This window comes from Cygnus atratus, chromosome Z (assembly GCF_013377495.2).
Source record: "Cygnus atratus isolate AKBS03 ecotype Queensland, Australia chromosome Z, CAtr_DNAZoo_HiC_assembly, whole genome shotgun sequence".
NCBI lineage: Eukaryota > Metazoa > Chordata > Aves > Anseriformes > Anatidae > Cygnus > Cygnus atratus.
The window spans coordinates 29,656,006-29,674,679 of NC_066396.1; the positions used below are offsets into that span (position 1 = coordinate 29,656,006).

Sequence of the window (18,674 nt, forward strand, 5' to 3'; positions counted from 1 at the left end):
TCTCGTTGTGTATCTCCACTGATGTTAAAATAAGCAGTTGTTAGTGCTGACAAAACACATTTGGCCTTTAGGAGGCAGCCATCTACAAATTGTACTCAATGTCGTAATAAATAAAGATTTATTTGCTCTGAAGTAGAATAACCTGTTAGGACATGGCAAATTATTTAAAATGCCATTAATAATAGCCTGTTTTAGGTAATGTAGTCAGTTATAAAAATACCCCTTAGTCTTAGGCCTTACATCCATGCCAGTGGATAGGTTGTTCATCTGTTATCTTTTGCTTTCTCTGCTGCAAACACATTCTTCATCTGTCTGAATTACCAACCTGCCCACTTTTTCCAGTCTTCAACTATTTCTTTATTTTTTCAGTATATGCTAGAACTCAAGTACAACCCTAACATTGCCACTGAAAAGTATTTCATGTATTCCCTGCTGTGTCTAAAACTTGTCTTACATGCACCATGTTGCTAGAGGACTTTCCCTCTCCTCTTAGATGCAAGCAATGAAAAAGTTTCCAAAAATATTCTGCAGTTTCACTTTCCAAACAGCTATATAGATGCTTATAAAGGACTGTGTCATTTGGAGAGACAAAGAATACAAGTACTGTTAGAGGTTTGCAAGAACTCTTCTGTCTATACAGACTGGTAATGCTGTTATTGGTAAAACTGCAAAGGATCATTTCTAGTCCAGGGTTCTTATCTCAGAAGTGCCACAAACAGATTTTTTTCCTGGGTGTAGGTCAGACCCCTTGTATTTGAAAGTCTAGCATGCATGGAGAGCTAACAGCCAGTGAAACCATCTCTGCATTTCTACAAGCAATTGTGTAGCAACAGTTAGCTATTTTTGAGGGGTGAATTGTAAAATCTTCCTTTTTAAAAAAAAAAAAAAAAAAAACAGGTGAAATTCAGTACACCTGTTACTTTGCATAGACCTCTTGGAAAAGATGTTCAGGTAGTCAGATTAAAGCAGGCATGAAAATCCGATTTCTACATGTTCTTATCAGCAGCAATAGCTTCTCTTTTCTTTGAAAACTGTCCAGCACTTGACAGATTGAAACTATTGGGGGGAGTCTGTCCAGATGATATACTTTCTGCAGAGTCAGAAGTCAGAACTACCAAAATGAAGAGGACTGAAAAGGCCATGACTAGATGATTTTAATTTTGGACATACTGCAGCTATTAAATGTGTTCAGTCAAATTCTGCAAAGCAAACCCAGATAGTACATATCTCAGGACAACAGAAAAAGGTGTTTGGGGAACACACAAGTCTTTGAATGATGAACTGATGGGGCATGGGTTTTCACTGTTTTTGAAGATCAGACTCTTAGTGAACGAGGCTGTTAGCTGTGGCCTTCCATGACAAAGTTGGCACTTGAGTTAAGGAATTTATGTTATGACACACTCTCACAGAGTGCTCACCAACAACTAAAAAAAAATGTTTTTTTTTTTTCAAGCTTGGGTCAGTTTGATCCAGTGTTGACACGAGAGAGGGTATAAAAAACACATTGCAAAGTGTGTGATGTTTGCGTGTTTTGAAGGTACTGTGTATTTTGTTGTTGTTTCTTTGCCTATATAACACGTCTGGTGAAACAGTAAAAAGTTTGGAAAGTTGTGCATGGGACAAGAACAGACTGCTTTGAGCAGGCAGTCCTTAAGACCCACTCTCTTTACACTTGGTACTCACTCAAAAAAGGGCTTGGGAGAATTGTTCTCCCTGTGCTTCAGTTGCCTGTTTTCTGCTTGAAACTGTTTCTCCATCTGTGCCTTACCTGTAGGTACTGTGCTGCGGGGGCTGGAGAGGTTTTATCCGAAAAGAGCATCCTGGCAGCATTGAAGATGATTCTCTGCAGAGGGTTTTAGCAGTCAGGGTCACCCACACTGCTATTGGAGTTCATTACTGTTTAAAGGGGCTCACAGGCATCTCTTAAAGTGCTTGCTTAATGTTTGCTATTAGATGAACTTTACCACATAGCAAATCTAAGGATTTGAGTCTTGTTATACTAAGTGCTAAATGGTGCCTATTACTAAACCTTCAAAAAGAAATTGAAGAGGGCATGTGATTCTGGGAGTCCGTGGAGCTTTTTTTAATGTATCTTTGTTGAAGGAAGGATATCAGAGCTAATTGACTAATAGTAAATGGCACAGTGCTAATTACAGGGGCCCTGAAAGAGGGACATGGAGTAACTAGTTTTGTCTTTAGAAATCTGTGTGCAATTCTTACCTAAGCTTAATTGTAGAAGGGCAATAAAGAAAGCATCCTTTCACGTATTTGAAAGGAGCTAGTTATGGGAACTTCATATAGTAGATGATTGACAGGGTAGAAGGGCCTGGAAGAACTGGAAACGAAATGAATACTTATACCCCTAGTGATCAGGGGAAACTGGGGAGGATGTAATACCTAATTAAGTCTGAGCTCTTCTGTGAGGAAAGTTAGAGTTGTTACGGGAGCTTGGGAGGGTATAAGGGGTAAGGCTGTTGTTCTGTGTAACTAGAGGTAATACAAGTGAAGCATTTCACTGAAGGCTTAACTTTGGAGATGACCTTGCTTCAGTGTGATATGTCTCAGTTCTATCCATCTGAAAACAGTTTTGCTTTTGACCTAATGAATGATACACCTCAGGGTGTATTGAGGCATGCAAGTATACACCACACATGTAAGAGAGAAAATTGTGTGTATCCTAAAGTGTTAGCAAGACTTAATTAAAGCTGGGTTCAAGCTCTGAAGGGTAATCCTTTTCAAAACACTGTTGTCAAATGCCCAGAGTTATTTTTGTTTGTGCATATAGACTGTGATATTTGTATTGCAGCATTTCAAAATTGACTGGATTTTAAGTGGCCTTTGTCTCTACTTATGTCCTGGATCTGGCTCTGTTGTCAATGGAAACAGTAATGGAGAAACTACCATAAACTGAATCAACATGAACTACAAGCTGCATCCTAGGCTGGTAACAGTGCCGGCTGTTTTGGAACAGACACAGACACAGATTTCTAGGTTGGAAGAGACCTCAAGATCATCGAGTCCAACCTCCGACCTAACACTAAGTACTCCACTAAACCATATCGCTAAGCCCTACATCTAAACGTCTTTTAAAGACCTCCAGGGATGGTGACTCCACCACCTCCCTGGGCAGCCCGTTCCAATGCTTAATAACCCCTTCGGTAAAGAAGTACTTCCTAACATCCAACCTAAAACTCCCCTGTCGCAACTTTCGCCCATTCCCCCTCGTCCTGTCACCAGGCACGTGGGAGAACAGACCAACCCCCACCTCGCTACAGCCTCCTTTAAGGTACCTGTAGAGAGCGATAAGGTCTCCCCTGAGCCTCCTCTTCTCCAGGCTGAACAATCCCAGCTCCCTCAGCCGCTCCTCGTAAGACTTGTTCTCCAGACCCCTCACCAGCTTGGTCGCCCTTCTCTGGACTCGCTCGAGCACGTCCATGTCCTTCCTGTAGCGAGGGGCCCAAAACTGAACACAGTACTCAGGGTGCGGCCTCACCAGAGCCGAGTACAGGGGCACAATCACTTCCCTAGACCTGCTGGCCACACTGCTTCTTGTACAGGCCAGGATGCTGTTGGCCTTCTTGGCCACCTGAGCACACTGCTGGCTCAGCAATTTGGCTCTGACTTTGCCCATCCCATTTCTAGTGGGAGGATTGTTCTTTTTGCACTCCTGAGTAAGCAGCAGGTAGATTGAGGGAGAAAAGTTGGCCTCTCTGGGAGTGGCATTTCTTTGTATTTAATTTGACACAAACTACTGTTCTGTCAGCATTAGATTACAAGCAAATCACTTAATTTGCCTGTATGGCAATTGCCTATGTGGGAATGGGCACGACAATACATTGCTAATGCACAGTAGTAGGGATGACTGACTCATTGCAGCAAGGGAGATCTTGTGAGCAACTAAGATGTGATGGATGCATCATGTGTTGATATATCGTAGAGGACATGGTTGTCTCTGCTGATTGAAGCTTTTTTTATATACTAGGTCATAAATTTAGGGATTAAAAATAGATGTTTTATAATGTTTTCAGCTTTAAAAAAAAAAAGATCATCAAAAGGTAAAGTTTTCATCCAAATGGTAAAGAGCATTTTGAATTAGTAGTTGACTACAGATATAAAAAGTGCTTTATCAGGCATACATCTTTCCAAATGCTCATCTGCTTCTTCTACGTGTTTCAGATATGCAAGTGCAGCTGATGAGAGCTGTGGCTCTAGATTGCACTAGCAAATTCTGCTGGTACTTTGTCCATTCAAGAGAAAACATAGTTTTTATCATTCCTGTAGATAGCATTAGGTTGAATACATGAACCTCTCAATGTTGGTGTAGTAGGTTCACATAGTTTAAATGACAAGAGCTGCTGTAAAAGTGTGTTCCTATGAGTTAGATCATGGTGGTATACGTAATGAAGATGTTTCCTTGATTGTGGTATACTACCTGTTACATGAAGTGCAGAATTTGTTTTTTTTTAAAAGGATGGGGCTGAGGCTTGTCATACTGATACAAGGCCATCTTGAAAATTAAACATTCGGTATCTCTCCTTGGAAAGGTCCTTCTTTCTGTACTCTTACTGGGCAAGTATGCTCAAGTTGTCACATCATTTTTTTTTTAGTCTATCTATTCCAAAATTTATTTTGCTCCTCCCTTGCCTTTTTGAATGGTGATAGCTCTGAAAATGATGACAGTTTTCTCTTTGCCCAGAAAGGTAGTTGCCAGTTTACCTTATTAGAGAGTTCAGTTTTAAAAGGATGGCTCTGCAGTTTTTGCTTTTTCCAGAGAGCTTGTTCAGAGGGTTTAGCATCAGTTCTGAACCTGCAGGAAACTGTTCACAGACTTTGTGGGGCTTTGGATCAGGATGAACATGAGGAAAATACAGAATAATGTTATGTCAGAAATTTTCTTATTTTCCATGTGTTTGCATAGTCATACCTAGTAAATTCTCTCTGCACTAGTATTGACTGAAGGTTACCCTTTTAATTTGTTTAAGTTTCGTAAACAATGAAAGCCTAATTTGCATATTCTAATTTTCATATTCATCACAGTTAACACTTTCTGCATACAAAACAATTTACCATGCATGTATGACTTATTCTTGTACTTACTTGACTGTCATATATGTAGTTCTACATAGTGGCTCTTTCACAAAGCGATAAAAATATTGCATTCCATTATAAATATGGGGAGAAAACATATGCAAAATGACAAAAATTAACAGTAGGTGCTTAGGAGGGTGTATGTCGATCAGCTTTTAACTTACTGTTTTGCAGCTGCTAAGGCTGAACTATTATTTGTCTAAATGTAATACTTTATACTTACCATAAGGTACTGCAAATCCTGGTATCTTCATGTGTGCTGCGCTACAGTTTATTAAATTATTTTCAGTTTACTGCAAAGAGTGGAAATGCAAAAGTTCATGTCACCTTCCTGCTTATGGTTGTTACTAGAGTTCAGAAATGTTTCAATTTTGGTAGTGTTAGAAGAGAATAAGTTGGGAAAAATGGGTGGGTTTTTTAGTGTGACATGGTTATTGATTTTTGGTTGAGTTCTGTTCCTTTCCCAGCCTGTCAAGTTAAATTAATGTGTCATCATTACAAAATCTAGATTTTTATCTTTTTGGACCATGAAAATTGAGAGCACTAATTCAGCCTTTTAAGTGTATGTTTCTTCTCTGTTACTCTCTTCCCATCCCAATTTATGGTTTGTACAGAGATTAATTATTAAAACATTTTGGTTTGCAGGGAGGCTGTGTAGATTCAACAAACCAGAGCCTTGTTCTGCTGCTCATGACCCTTGGACAACAGGATGTTTCCAAAGTCTTGTTAGGACCTCTGTCTCCATACACGTAAGTTGTTTTTGTTCAGTTTAATTACCTAGTCTTGTTTAATTTGGTAGTTTTATGACAGATATTTTTCTGTGTGGAAGATACTGTCTAAGTCGGAACAACAGAACAACTTGTACCCATCTTCAAATGAGACAGGTGGTGTAAGTTACCTTATACTTATTTCTACATGTTAGAAGATAATTTCCTTACTGTTCTATATTATTCCTGATTCTGAGGCAATGAAAATTACAGAGATGGAGTTTATTGTTGGTTGTTGGTCTTGTATTGTATGCGTACGTCAGTTAGCTTTTTGTTGCCTAGCATACACTACCTTGTTTTCCTACTGATTTCTCTGGAGCTGTGGCATTAAATGGCATGTTTTGAATGGCTAGCCAAATGTTAAAGCTGTGACTGTCCAAAGGAAAAAGCTCAAGAGTTCACTTTCTGGAGCTATGTGCAGCCCTAGAGCTTTAGCCCTGTTGAACAGTGGAGTTTAGTCATGTCCTTTAGTCTTGAATTTTGTTAAAGATTTGTCTGTGGCTGGTACTTGTTCAGAGGATACAAAAAGAATAAATTTCTCATATTGTTAGTTTCAACATGCAGGTAGGTAAAAGGAATGCAGCGTCAAAAATTTCGTTTGGTCTAGCAGAATGACAAGTGGCTGACAGTTATTCATAGAGACTAAGAGTTTTTTTCTTTAAGCAAGATGGGAGTGGGGGGTGTTTATCTGGCAATGGTGTCAAACAATAAGACTATGAACTGTCCTTTTTCGGTTATCATGGTACCGGTGCTGTATACGTGAAAGGTACAGTACTGTGATAACTGAAGAATGGTGGTGCCATCACATAAGCTCTAGAAATTGCCTAACTGCTATTCTCAACACCTATTATCTTGGAAATAACATTCATCAGATTTTGAGGGGGAGGACAGGAAAGCTTCCCATTGCAGGGGTAAAGTAATCCCATCTGAAGAGCATATGCATGTGAAAGGAATACAAAGTAGTAAATACCAGTGTTTGAAGTGCACTATTAAGCAGGTGAAACAAAGCAATGACATGCATTGCTCAGCCCTTTTTTTTTTTTTTTTTTTTTTAATACCATGCAAGTCATGCGAACACACTATTTTATTTTGTAAGCAGGCTGATTTCAAATGGGTGGGTTGTCAGTTCTGACAGGTTAGGTAGTGCACGACAGGGATGAAGGTCAGTAGCAGACATTCTGGAGTAGCATGTGTCACATGAGATCATGCAACTCCAGTACTCTCATGCACTCACTAAAGCAGCTGGTAAAGGGTTGAGAAATTTGGCCCTTGAGCGGCTCATTAAATGCACAAGTTTTTGAACTAAATTACTGTCATGTTCCGTTTCATTGTCTCTCCTTTCCTCTCTTGGGACTGTGACATCTCTGCATTTAACGCTTTAACCTCCGGACTCCAAAGCTGGAGTGTATAAACCATATAACTAGACTAAGTTCCCCGCCTAGCACAATGTAGCATGAATGTGACAGTTCACCTGGTGGATTAGAGCACTGTGAGGGGAATATGGTACTCTGGAATACATCCACCACGATGAGGAAATGTGTTCCACATTTGTGCATTTCCCTGGTAGATGTGCTTTGCCCCTGCTAATGTGGAGGCAATGCCATGAGCAGTGTTGTCCTGAGGAGGGATACCACTCCCCAAAAGACCACTTGGTCTGAGGCCATCTGGATCATCTTCTCTGGTAATATATTCCAGATTTCACAGAAGTGAGTGCATGTCTGTCAAGCTGAGCTTAATACTGAGTGCTGGCTGTGCCACCACCTTGCTGAATTGTGCACAACAACACATTTTAAATCAAGCAAGAAATGAAGGTCTTGCAGGATGGACTAGTCTGCATGCAGGTGAATCAGCATGAAGCAGGACACATGAAGGAGAGCAGCGAGAAAGCACTGCTGCCAGCTTGAGTGGCCTCAGGGAGGAAAAAGCTTTGGAGCAAAAGTACGAACAAACTGTGTTTGAGAACTGCTCAACAGCTGTGGCATGCAGGCCACCAAAAATGTCAGGGGAAAACCTGACAGGGCCGAGATGAGTGAAGGAAGAAAAGGCAGCCACAGCCTGAGGGAAGACTCGCCACAGAAGGTGGCACCTGCCGCTGCTCCATCATCACCATTGGTGTTTATTCGGCTGCCACCGGGGAAATAACTGTTGGCTGGGCAAGGCCTGTGGCATGGCTCGTGGCACAGATACTCGCTGCAGGCATGCTAGTGTCCTACCCCAGCCCCGTTAAGCTGACCCCCAGACCTGGCTCCAAGGCCGTTTGGGGGTTTCAGCCAGAGGGAATGGGAATAGGCACGGCCCCCCTACTCTCTCACTTGCCCCTTCTCCCTCCTCCCCTGGGTGGGCCATGACCAAGGCCTCCCCTTCCCCACATGATGGGCCAGGGTAGCAGCCGATGGGGGCTAGGATCTGGTACTCTGGAGCAACTTAGTCTGGTCTTGAGAGCAGAGACTTCAGGCCAGGTCTGGCAGGGTCAGCTCTGGCACCCTTGTGTCCCCTGGTGTGATGGGCACAGTTTGGGGGGACTGTGAGTGAGCTCTCCTGTGCCCTGCTCTGTTTTTGGGGTAGAGGAGCAAAGAAGCTGTTGGCGTTGCCCAGGTCTTCTCTGGTGGTGATTGGCAAGCTGGTCCCTTTGCCATGACAGCAAGCTAAAATGTGTGAAGTGGATGTGTTACCTCTGCTGTTCAGCAGGCTTCTGGGAAAACATGGTAATTCTGTAAACAGACTTTTATGCCTTTTTTCTTTTTTATGGTAGTACAATGATTTTTAATTTGGAGGTGGCTTGCCCTGAGGAATATCTCAGGTGTGGCTCAATTAGCTTGGCTTAAAGGAAAGTGTTCAGCTCTGCCTTGTTCTTGCCTGAAGATACAGACTAAAATTCCAGCAAAATAAACTGTGCTATACTTCTCAGTCCTTCCATCACTCCTCTGGTCTGTACATGTGTGTTTGATGCAGCCACCTCTGTTACTTGGGATGTAGACCTTCTCATACCTGACCTGTATCAGCCTCAAGCTAATACCAACCCACTTTCTACCTCATTTTGTCACCTATCCTTGTCTCTTCCCCCTCTTTTTGTCCTGTTTCCAGAGTTCTTACCTCTTCCGACTGCTCAAAAATTCTCCTTCCTGGTCTCCAGGCATTCTCCCCTTCTCTCCCATTCCCTTAAGCCTGTCTCATTTACCCAGAGGCTGTGGCAGAGCCCTTTTGCTTTTTCACTCTGTCTTTACTCAAAAGAATAGGCAGATCAGCATGGAAATCTACAAACATACAAAGAGAGGTACAGGCTGAACAAATCCCATGAACATGTTGCAGGTCTTGCTGGTCAGCTTCAAGGATTTTTCCCCAAAGATTTTGGTTCCATGCTGCCTTTGTGCAGCATTTGTGCAGCTTATTCTGTGCCCTCCTTGCTATTCAACACTGTGTTCCTGCTGTTTTGGGCTTGGCTGCTTGCATGTCGCACTGCCAAAGCTCTGGGAAAGGACCTAGCTAACAAGGAGGCTGGTACACAGCTTTTGCCTGTCAGCTTTACTGAAGCATTTGTGCCAACGTATGCCCATTTGCCTATTATTAGCAGCAACCAGAACCCTTGCAGCTGGGGAGGCATGGGAGAAAAGGCGCTCTTCATTTCTTCCTTTAAACTGTTAACCCATTCAAGAAATGAGAGCTGGTGCCTGTAACTGGCTGGTCACTAGCCCAGGAAGGTGGGGTGAAAAGGTTTACATAACTGGAGGAGCCATGTGCCCATGTTCACCCTGCAGAGGTATTCAGCTGACTGCTCTAGAGATGAATCACAGATCTTACCAAGTACAGACCAGTGTCGGTAACAGGAGCCTCTCTTTGCCAAGCTACTGCTGTTTCCCTCCTCTCCCCGTGCATGTATCCAAGCACAGGAGCAGCAACACTCAAGTGGGTAAAGCAAATTCTGTTCCTGCAGCTCTCACTGTACTTTATGTTTGGATACTCCTGAATTTCTGTGATTAAGAGGTACCAGGAGGCCCTGTGATGTTTAAGTGAGGACTGTACTGTGCTCTTGGTCTACTGCTTAGCATTTTGTGGGTACCTTCTGTTGATTTAGGGTTATGACACAAGTGTGCTAAGCTTGTAATGATGTTCTTAGCATGCAAAGCAGAGGCTTTTTTCAGATTGCCAGCTGTACAAATGTGTGGACTGGGTGTACACATTCTCTTTCTTCAAAGGTGAAACTTAACCTAAAAATATTACATGCTAATTGATGTAGGAGATTAAATATTAGTTCAAGGCTGCTGACTTGCCTGTGACTGTGACACGAAGAGACTAGAATTCTGTCATGAGCAATTATTATTTTTATATTTGTAACACTTTGGTGTAATTGCTTATTCCCTGTTTTGAAGAAGCCAGTAGGAATGTCGTTTTCGATTGTTTTTTTGTTTGTTTGTTTTGCTGTTTTTGTTTGTTTGTTAGTTCTATTTTATGCTTTTCACTATTTTTCCTGTTGCTACTCCTCTGGTCAGTATGCATTTAGAAGTACTGTGTCCATTTAGGCTCTTTATGCCCCCCTTCTAAAATGATGAAAGGAAATTACTTTTTTTTTTTTTTTTTCCCTGAAAATCACCAGAGAATAGAACTGAACAGCTCAGTTGGAAGGGACCTACAGAGATCATCAGGTCCAACTGCCTCGCAACTTTGTGGCAAACTAAAAATTAAAGGGCGTTATTCAAATGAACACTGACAGTCATGGGGTATCAATCACCTTGCTAGGAAGCTTGTTCCAGTGTTTGACCACCCTCACAGGAAAGAAATTTTTCCTAATATCCAGTCTGAAAAAACAGGAAGAATGAAGAATCTGGAAGTGATTCTAAAGAAACACGTAACCCAGAAGTGGAATAGTTAGCAATACAAACCAAACACATGCTTTAGGATCTGATGTCTCTTTTTGACGTATGCAAACCTCTTGGCTATTCCTATTCATCTTTTATTTCTGCTTTATATATTGGGAGAGGATTACCATAGGTTGGTACTGGGTTCATATGGCCCTGATGGAGAGTCAGCATCATGGGTAAGTGACCTTGCCTGGCTACACCTTTTTTTTCTCCTTCATCACATTTCTTCCTTCATCACTGTTTTGTCTTGCTGTTGGCAGGCATTTCTCCTCTGTCTGCTTATATAGAGCATATGGTGATTTCAGTAGGGATCACTAGCAACAATGCAAGTAAGAATTTTTGGAGCTTGTAGACTTATTTCTCTGTACTAAGCAATCTTCTCATGCTTATTGTACTCATTGTGCTTACTGCTGGAATCAGCCCTAGTAGGTACTGCTGATGGGCTTTCTGTTTTGTTTCTTAAATTCTGTTGTTTTTTCTCCCTCAGAATTGAATTTCTGCGACACCTGAGAAGCTTCTTCCAGATCATGTTTAAAATTGAAACGAAGTCCCCTGAAGAAGAACACAAGGGTGGGGAAAAAGTCTTAATGACGTGTGTCGGCATTGGATTTTCCAACCTTAGCAAAACAATAAGATAAGAAACATTTACAGATTATGAAATGGGGTGCCAGAAAAGACTGCAAAGATGTGATGAAAAAACATCTTCCCCTGTGCTTATTCTGGCACAAGGAAAACCAGTGCAGAGGTACTCAAGCTTGCTGCATGGAAACAATAAAGCTGACTTTAGGCTGTTTAGACCTGTCCTCTTCGCAAATGTAATGCCACTATTCTGTATTGCATGGAATGGCTGGCTGGAGTCTCAGCTGGCTTGGGGCTCTTTGCACTGTACTCCACTACAGGGGACAGACGTGCCCCTTTTGTCCCCATGCCCTTTATTCTTGCATCCTCAAGCCTTAAATGCAGTAGGTGCTCTAGTTACATCTATCTACAAACTTCACTCTTAGCTTTTTCTGAATGGTTTAGATAGAAAGGGGAAAAAAGATTGACCAAAATGAGATTTGCCCTACAAAATAGATGGTCACAAGAGATACATTCTTGAGCTATCTGTGGAATTAATATTGGCATGAAAGTAAAAGTACAAGCTGGAAGTATTATTTTTGGAGCAACATACATTGTGTATAGAATTTGTCAAATGCTTCACTCCCACTTAAGTTGACTAAATTAATTTTGCAGGAGGGGAAAAAATGCCTTCTAATTTTCTTTAATGCTAGAATACTGAAGAAGAGATCACAGTCTATACTGATTTATATTATCCTTCTCTGCAAAGATGGCATGGGAGGAGAAACCTTGACAGTTTCTGAATTATCGAACATTCTTTTCATGTTTGGCATGTGACACACTGTAGTTCACAATTAGTTTTGAAAGGTAACAAAAAAGCTGTGCAGGGTTTCATGAAGAAAAATATATTCATTTAGTGCCATCAAGTTATGTGCATCTTCTCCATTTTGAAAGAGAAGTTACAGTCGATGAGCATTGTTTGGGCCGACTGGTGCTAAAAGTTCCTATCATGATAAAAATACTTACATGAGAAAGAGTTTTGGTAGGTTCCATGTAAACCTGTTGAGCTTAGTGCTGAACTCCTGACACAAGGAAAGATATTTATACTTGACTTCAGACTACACTCAATGTGTTTGGAGTAAAATAAAACCATGTCAAAAGCTGGTATATTTATAGAGCAAGTACTAGTGACTGTGTTGTAATGGTCTTACAAACTTTATCTGATGCCACTGTAAAGTGGGCATTACCTCTGTAATATGAAAAATGTATATTGGACTGAACAGAACTTTGACAAAACATTAGATATTTGATTAGTGCTTTATGAACTATTGGAGGCCATGAGTCATTTTTTTTACTGTACTTTGTTCTTGTTACATCTGCCTAAACATGTTTTGGAAAAAAAATAAAGTATTTTGTCCTAAAAAATATTTTCTTCCCCTTTAAAAACAAACCAACTAACCTTTTCCCCATCACTGTAAGACGGTACCTCAAGTGATAAATGGCTATTTTAAACAGTTACAGAACAATCTGGGGGGGTGGGCACGTAGTTGGAAGTGTGAGGCCATTTTTATAACTTACTACTCTTCTAAAATTTGATTTGCAGATAAGCAAACCCAAAATAATTTAGTTAAAAGCAAAATAAAATTATTTGACTTTTGTTTTGTTTTTTATTTCAAATTACAACAGGAAAAAGTCTGTGGGTGGAGAATAATAACTTCTTACATTGCTTCCCCTTGTAAACTAAGCAATAAAAGCTGGAAACTCTCCAAATTAAAATTATGCGAAATACAAGGAGCCATTGGTCCAAAAGCTGAAATGTACAAGGTGAGATCAATGGCAACCAGAATGAATGTATAAAACCTACGCTAATTAAAGATGCAATTTTGCAGCACAGCTCAGATTTCTAAAATCAGCCTAAATAAAAATTTGGAAGTGTTGTCACAACTTCAAAACCGAAAAGCTCTATTACCTTTTAACTTTTAAAACTCAGCTTTTGAAGTTGTGACAGCGTTTTCCAATGTTCCAGTTGCACCAAACATAGAAAGGGCAGTGTGTTGCCCAGGTAGCAGATTCCTTAGCAATAGAGTAATTAAATCATAAAATTACACATGCTTAACTACACCTCAGTGTTGAAGTAAGGCTGCTAACCCTTAGACCTGCTGAGAGAAAACAACCATTGTGTAGCTCTACAACAGACTGCTTGCTCTGACTCAGAATTGCCGGTTACTTTACTCAGAAAAATACATGTATGTAGCAGGAGTAAGTCTTCTAGAACAGACGGTCTCTGGAGAAAAAGGAACAATTACAAAGGAGTTTTTAGCTAAGAGCTTTCTTAAAATTGTTTGACTTCTACATTGTTTGAAAAGTAGTTATTTGTAAATCCTCCAGATAAGATCTGTTTGTTTATTGGGAGAATGGTGATTAATATCTGTGTTGGTAGACTGATCCCATATGCAGTAGGCAGCTTCATTTTCGAGCTGTACAGAGGAAGTTAGTTTCTGGTGAAGACAACTCACGTTCTTCGTAATCGCATGCTTTGTCGTAAGGATGATTGTTACGAGGAGGTTTTAATCTCTGTCATGGTAGATTTAAAACTGGTTACTTGAATTTGTATGTGAATAATTTTGTACTCCTTGCACTATTCATCAATTTAGTTCATCCTTTTGAGTTAACAACTGAGGCAATACCCTTCTGTTTTGATTGGAAACTTTTCTGCTTACAAAAAGCTTTAAGGATGGACAGCAAGGGGTGTAGGTGTGGGAAGGGACTAGTTAATAGAAGTATTTTGCAATGTGCATTTTAATTGCAGTAATTTTAACATTCAAGTGTGGACAGGGTGAACGAAGCACAGAGAAATGTTTTGACAGAGAACTAATCAGAGTAACTCATTAAATGGAGAATCTATTTCTTTAAACTTGCCTAACAGGAAAGGCTACTATTGTGGTGATGTGAAAAGTACTTGAAAAACGTACGTTTACCTTGCACACATTTTTCCTAATGTGTATTGTTAAACACTACTCCATTTCTGAGATGTGATGGTAACTGTCCTGTCCCTTCTGCGTTTACATCGGAAAATTCATTTTAAGTTGCTATAGAACTGATTCCGGAGTAGCAGAGATTATGCTGGAGGTGAAATTGCTTCAGTCCAAGACAGCGCAGTTTACTGAAGGTGTATGGCTGGAAGCCAGTGCAATAAATGCCTGGGGAAGCACAGAATAGGTGAGTTAGCTAGGCCAAAACAGTAAGTACATGGCTGTCCTGGGTAATGTTTTCAAAATGGTGATTATGTTACTGCCAGAGTATATTCTCTCTCTTCTTTCCCTACCCCACAGGTGATATTAAGAGTCAAATGGATTTTGTTTCAAGCCACTGAGACGTACTTCTTCTGCTTGCATACTATGACATTCACTTCCCAGTTTTTCAATCATGCCCTTGAGACAGCAACAGCAGGCGGAGAAAAAAAGACAATAAAGAAAAGTACCAGCTGTCAGAAGGCATAATTTTACATATGAATTTCTTGCTCAATTTTTGATATTGTGTGACTATCTCCCCACATTCATTTTGCATGTCCGATGAAATAATTTCTGTTTATCCTAGGGAATACTGAGTAAGGCTGCTTCTATGTCAAAGCAACCATGAATTTCCAAAAAAAAAAAAAAAAAGTGGAAGGGGCATCTTTTACAGTTACTGTTTAGTTCTTAGTAACCTTTTTCTTGAAAGATCATTCTTGGTGGGTGCAACACGTACAATTTTCCTTGGGTCTGATCTAGAAGCAGTGGTAACAAGCTCCAAAAACAAAACAAAAAAAGCACCACTGTGTTGTCAGTGGGAGGGGAAAAAAAGACAAAGTCCTGCAAGGAAGAGTGTGTGGGTTGAACTCTGCTGTGATAGCACTGTGCATGTCACGAAGTGAAGTCATGCACTGTGTCAAAGCATCACGATGTCCAAGTAGCACTTACACTTGATAAATTATGATATTATAGTTGAGACAGATTTGTTAAGGTGATTTGTAGTATATCTGTAGCAGTACATGTTAGGTATGAGTGCTAGTCTCTCTCATGGACTAGTAAGATTACTGTGTATACACCAGGAAGAGTAACCTGACCTGTATTTCCTGTGTACTAAAGAGCATCTGCAAGCCAGGTCTAAATATGCATGAATTTTGATTATTTATTGTGTGTGTGTGTCTTTTTTTAAATGTTACCAAAGTTTAAGTAGAAAAACAGATAAAAAGCTTGCAGCTTGTTTGCGTTTCGGCATTCAGAAGGTGCTTGATTCTGTAGTGCTTCCTGAGAGATTTCCTTAAGTACTTGTATCTGGAAACACATCTATAGATGGAGAATGTGAAGGAAAAGGTTTCTGCTATGAAATGTTCCTGAGCACTAAATATAAAAAGCGACATCATAACTCATGCTGCAAGTGTATTACCTTTTATTTTCACTTTGCTTTTTTGTAACTTACGTATGTAATACACTTTCAGAAAAAAATATCCACCACAAATCAGAGCTCAATAGGAGAGCCTAAAAAGTGTTATTCCTGTTTCTTGTTTTCAGGTTGTTAATAAAAATACTGTTTCTTAATCTCTTACTACTGATGTCAGTAGCAAATTTTCCCTTGAAACAGTGTCAATATCTTGTTCCAGTCTGTTCTAAGTAATGACCTATGTATTCAAAGTGAAGAGAAGCTGATTTGAAAATATCTGGCCTTTTCCACAGTATGCAGAACATCTTAGAAGAGCAGGCTTCTATACAACTCACAGACTCCTTAACAGCTTTTTACTCAACAAGAGGGCAATGAGGGTGGAACAGGCTAAAGCTACACCATGTGGGGCCAGCCCTGTCAGAGGAAGACTGTGGCAGCTGCCCAAGTAGTTTTTCTTCTTTATTTTCAGTTTTGAAGTACAAATAAAGATTTATTTATTTATTTATTTAGAATAGCTCGGTTGGAAGGGACCTTCAAAGATCGTCTAGCCCAACTGCCTGACTACTTCAGGGCTAAGCAAAAGTTAAAGTGTATTAATGAGGGCATTGTCCAAATGTCTCTTGAACACTGGCAGGCAGGGGGCATCAACCACCTCTCTAGGAAGCCTGTTTCAGGGACTGACCACCTTTACGGTAAAGAAATTTTTCCTAAAGTCCAGCCTGAACCTTCCCTGGTGCAGCTTTGTGCCATTCCCACACATCCTGTCATTGGTGACCAGGAAGCAGAGGCCAGCACTTCCCCTTGTTGGAAGAGAAGAGAGGAAGTTGTAGACAGAAATGAGGTCACCTCTTGTCCTCCTTCAGAGAAGTTAACCCAAGTGCCTTCAGCCTCTCCTCATAAGACATGCCTACAAGCCGTCTCACCAGCTCTATTGCCCTCCTCTGGATTTTTTCAAGGTCCTTAACATCCTTTTTATATTGTGGATCTCAGTACTGCACACAATATTCAAGGTGAGGCCGAACCAATGTTAAATATAGCAGGAGGATCAACTCTTTTGACTGGCTGGCTCTGCTGTGTTTAATGCACCCCAAAATGCAGTTTGCCCTCTTGGCTGCCGGGGCACGCTGCTGGCTCACGTTGAGCTTACTGTTGACCAGCACACCCAGATCCCTTTCTGCTGATCTGCTGTCCAGCCACTCGTCTTCCAGTCTATACCTGGCATTACTCTGTCCCAGGTGCAGCACCTGACATTCACCTTTGCTGAATTTCATGCCATTGATGATTGCCAATGATCCAAGGTATCTAGATCCCTCTTGTCCCTCCAGGGAGTCAACAGCATCTCCAAGTTTAGTATCATCAGCAAATTGCTAAGGAAACGTTCAACTCCTGCATCCGGATCATTGATAAAAATGTTGAACAGGACTCAACCTAGAATTGAGCTCTGGGGAAAAATCATTAGTGACCACCAGCCAGATGTAGCCCCCTTCACTACAACCCTTTGAGCTCTATTCAACTGCTTCATCAGCCGGTGTAGCATGTACCCATTCATCTTATAGTCGGACAATTTGTCCAGAACAATACCATGAGAGATGGTATCAAAGGCCTTACTGAAATGCAGAAATTTTACAACCACCACCTTCCCTTCATTAAGTAGGTGACCTTACTGTAGAAGGAGATAAATTGCTAAGGACTTTCCTGTGATGATCCCATGTTGATTATGCCTGGTAATAGCTTTGTTTTTTAACTGACTTTCAAGTATCCCCTAGGACAATCTTCATAACTTTTCCAGAGAAGGAAGTTAAATGAACACGTCTGACTTGGCTTGCAGAGTTAAATAAACATTATAAGCAAATGGCTTGAAAACTTGAAGTTAAGAAGCGTTCATGAAAAGGTGTAACTGATAGCTAAGAGGGCAGGTATTAGAGAATACTTGTGGTCTTCTTTTCCCCAGCCCAACAAGTCTACACAGAAAAGAGTTGAGCAGTTTGATCAGAAATGCCTGAACGGAACACAGAGTGAAAACTTGACTGTGTTTATAGTAATGGCATTTTCTTTACTGACTCAACTTTCAAAGAGCTGCTCTGAGAGAACTTGACTGAAACTTCTGCTTTCACACCTATTCACATTTTGGTGAAATCCCTCATTGATTTCTTCCACCATGTGTCTTCCTCAGGCAAGAGTAATTTTTTTAATTAATGAAATATTTGAATTGTTTTCCCCAAGCCTTCAGCATATAAACATAAAAAGATGCATTGCTTGCATTCATGTAATGAATCTCTTGGCATTTTAGATTTTTATCCTTCTGTTCCTAAGTCTGTGTTCTGAAGAAATGCCTTTGTGCCTAGAGTACAGAAGAATGAAATGTCTCTCTTGTATCCCACAGGGAGCTGGAGTAGAAAACACTGAGATCCACAGATTCTCAGAACTGTCTAAGTATTTTCTTCACATTAGGAGCACTATAAACAGATTGCATTTCTACAGGCCCAGATTTCCCTGGCTTATTTCTGCTCTTTTTCTGTTGTTTTGTTGTTGTTGTCTGTTTGTCCATTTGGTTCGTTCATTCGTTTGGTTTATTCATAGGATTTGTTTGTGTTACTTTGTCTGTATTAGATTCTTGTAAAGACTAAACCCTGTGGCTTTTATTGGAGAAAGATTTCCTCTGTGGTGCATCCTAAGTGCTAGCTGATGTCTTTCTCTGCTGACCCATTCTTCCTACATCTGTAATCTCCATAGCCATTCCTCCATCATACAGGCTGGAAGAACAGCCCCCACCATGGTGCTGCAGGGCTCTGAGTTGTTAGATCATCTCCCTTCTGTCTGCTGGCACTTGCATGGATTTCTCTGCAGGCTGTCTCTGGCCACTCACACAGCCGATGCATGTCTCTTTTGTCCAGTGATTAAATTGTAACAAATGCTGTTCACTTATCTGCATCACTGTGAAGACTCTTATCCAGATTTTAGAAAATGGAAAAGCTGCCAGATA

The 18,674-nt window shown here is 40.7% G+C and overlaps 2 protein-coding genes across 2 annotated transcripts in view; both read left to right on the forward strand.

The window, feature by feature from the left end:
• RCL1 (RNA terminal phosphate cyclase like 1) overlaps positions 1-12,694 on the forward strand; it is a 31,957-nt gene extending 19,263 nt beyond the window's left edge. Inside the window, exons 8-9 of the mRNA XM_035567654.2 lie at positions 5,734-5,837; positions 11,199-12,694. Of these exons, the coding sequence (XP_035423547.1) occupies positions 5,734-5,837; positions 11,199-11,349 (255 nt within the window). The 3' untranslated portion in view covers positions 11,350-12,694. The remainder of the gene's footprint in view (positions 1-5,733; positions 5,838-11,198) is intronic.
• A 137-nt stretch (positions 12,695-12,831) lies between these two features.
• JAK2 (Janus kinase 2) overlaps positions 12,832-18,674 on the forward strand; it is a 109,793-nt gene continuing 103,950 nt past the window's right edge. Inside the window, exons 1-2 of the mRNA XM_035567652.2 lie at positions 12,832-13,093; positions 14,356-14,488. The gene's annotated coding sequence lies outside the window, so the exon portion shown is untranslated. The remainder of the gene's footprint in view (positions 13,094-14,355; positions 14,489-18,674) is intronic.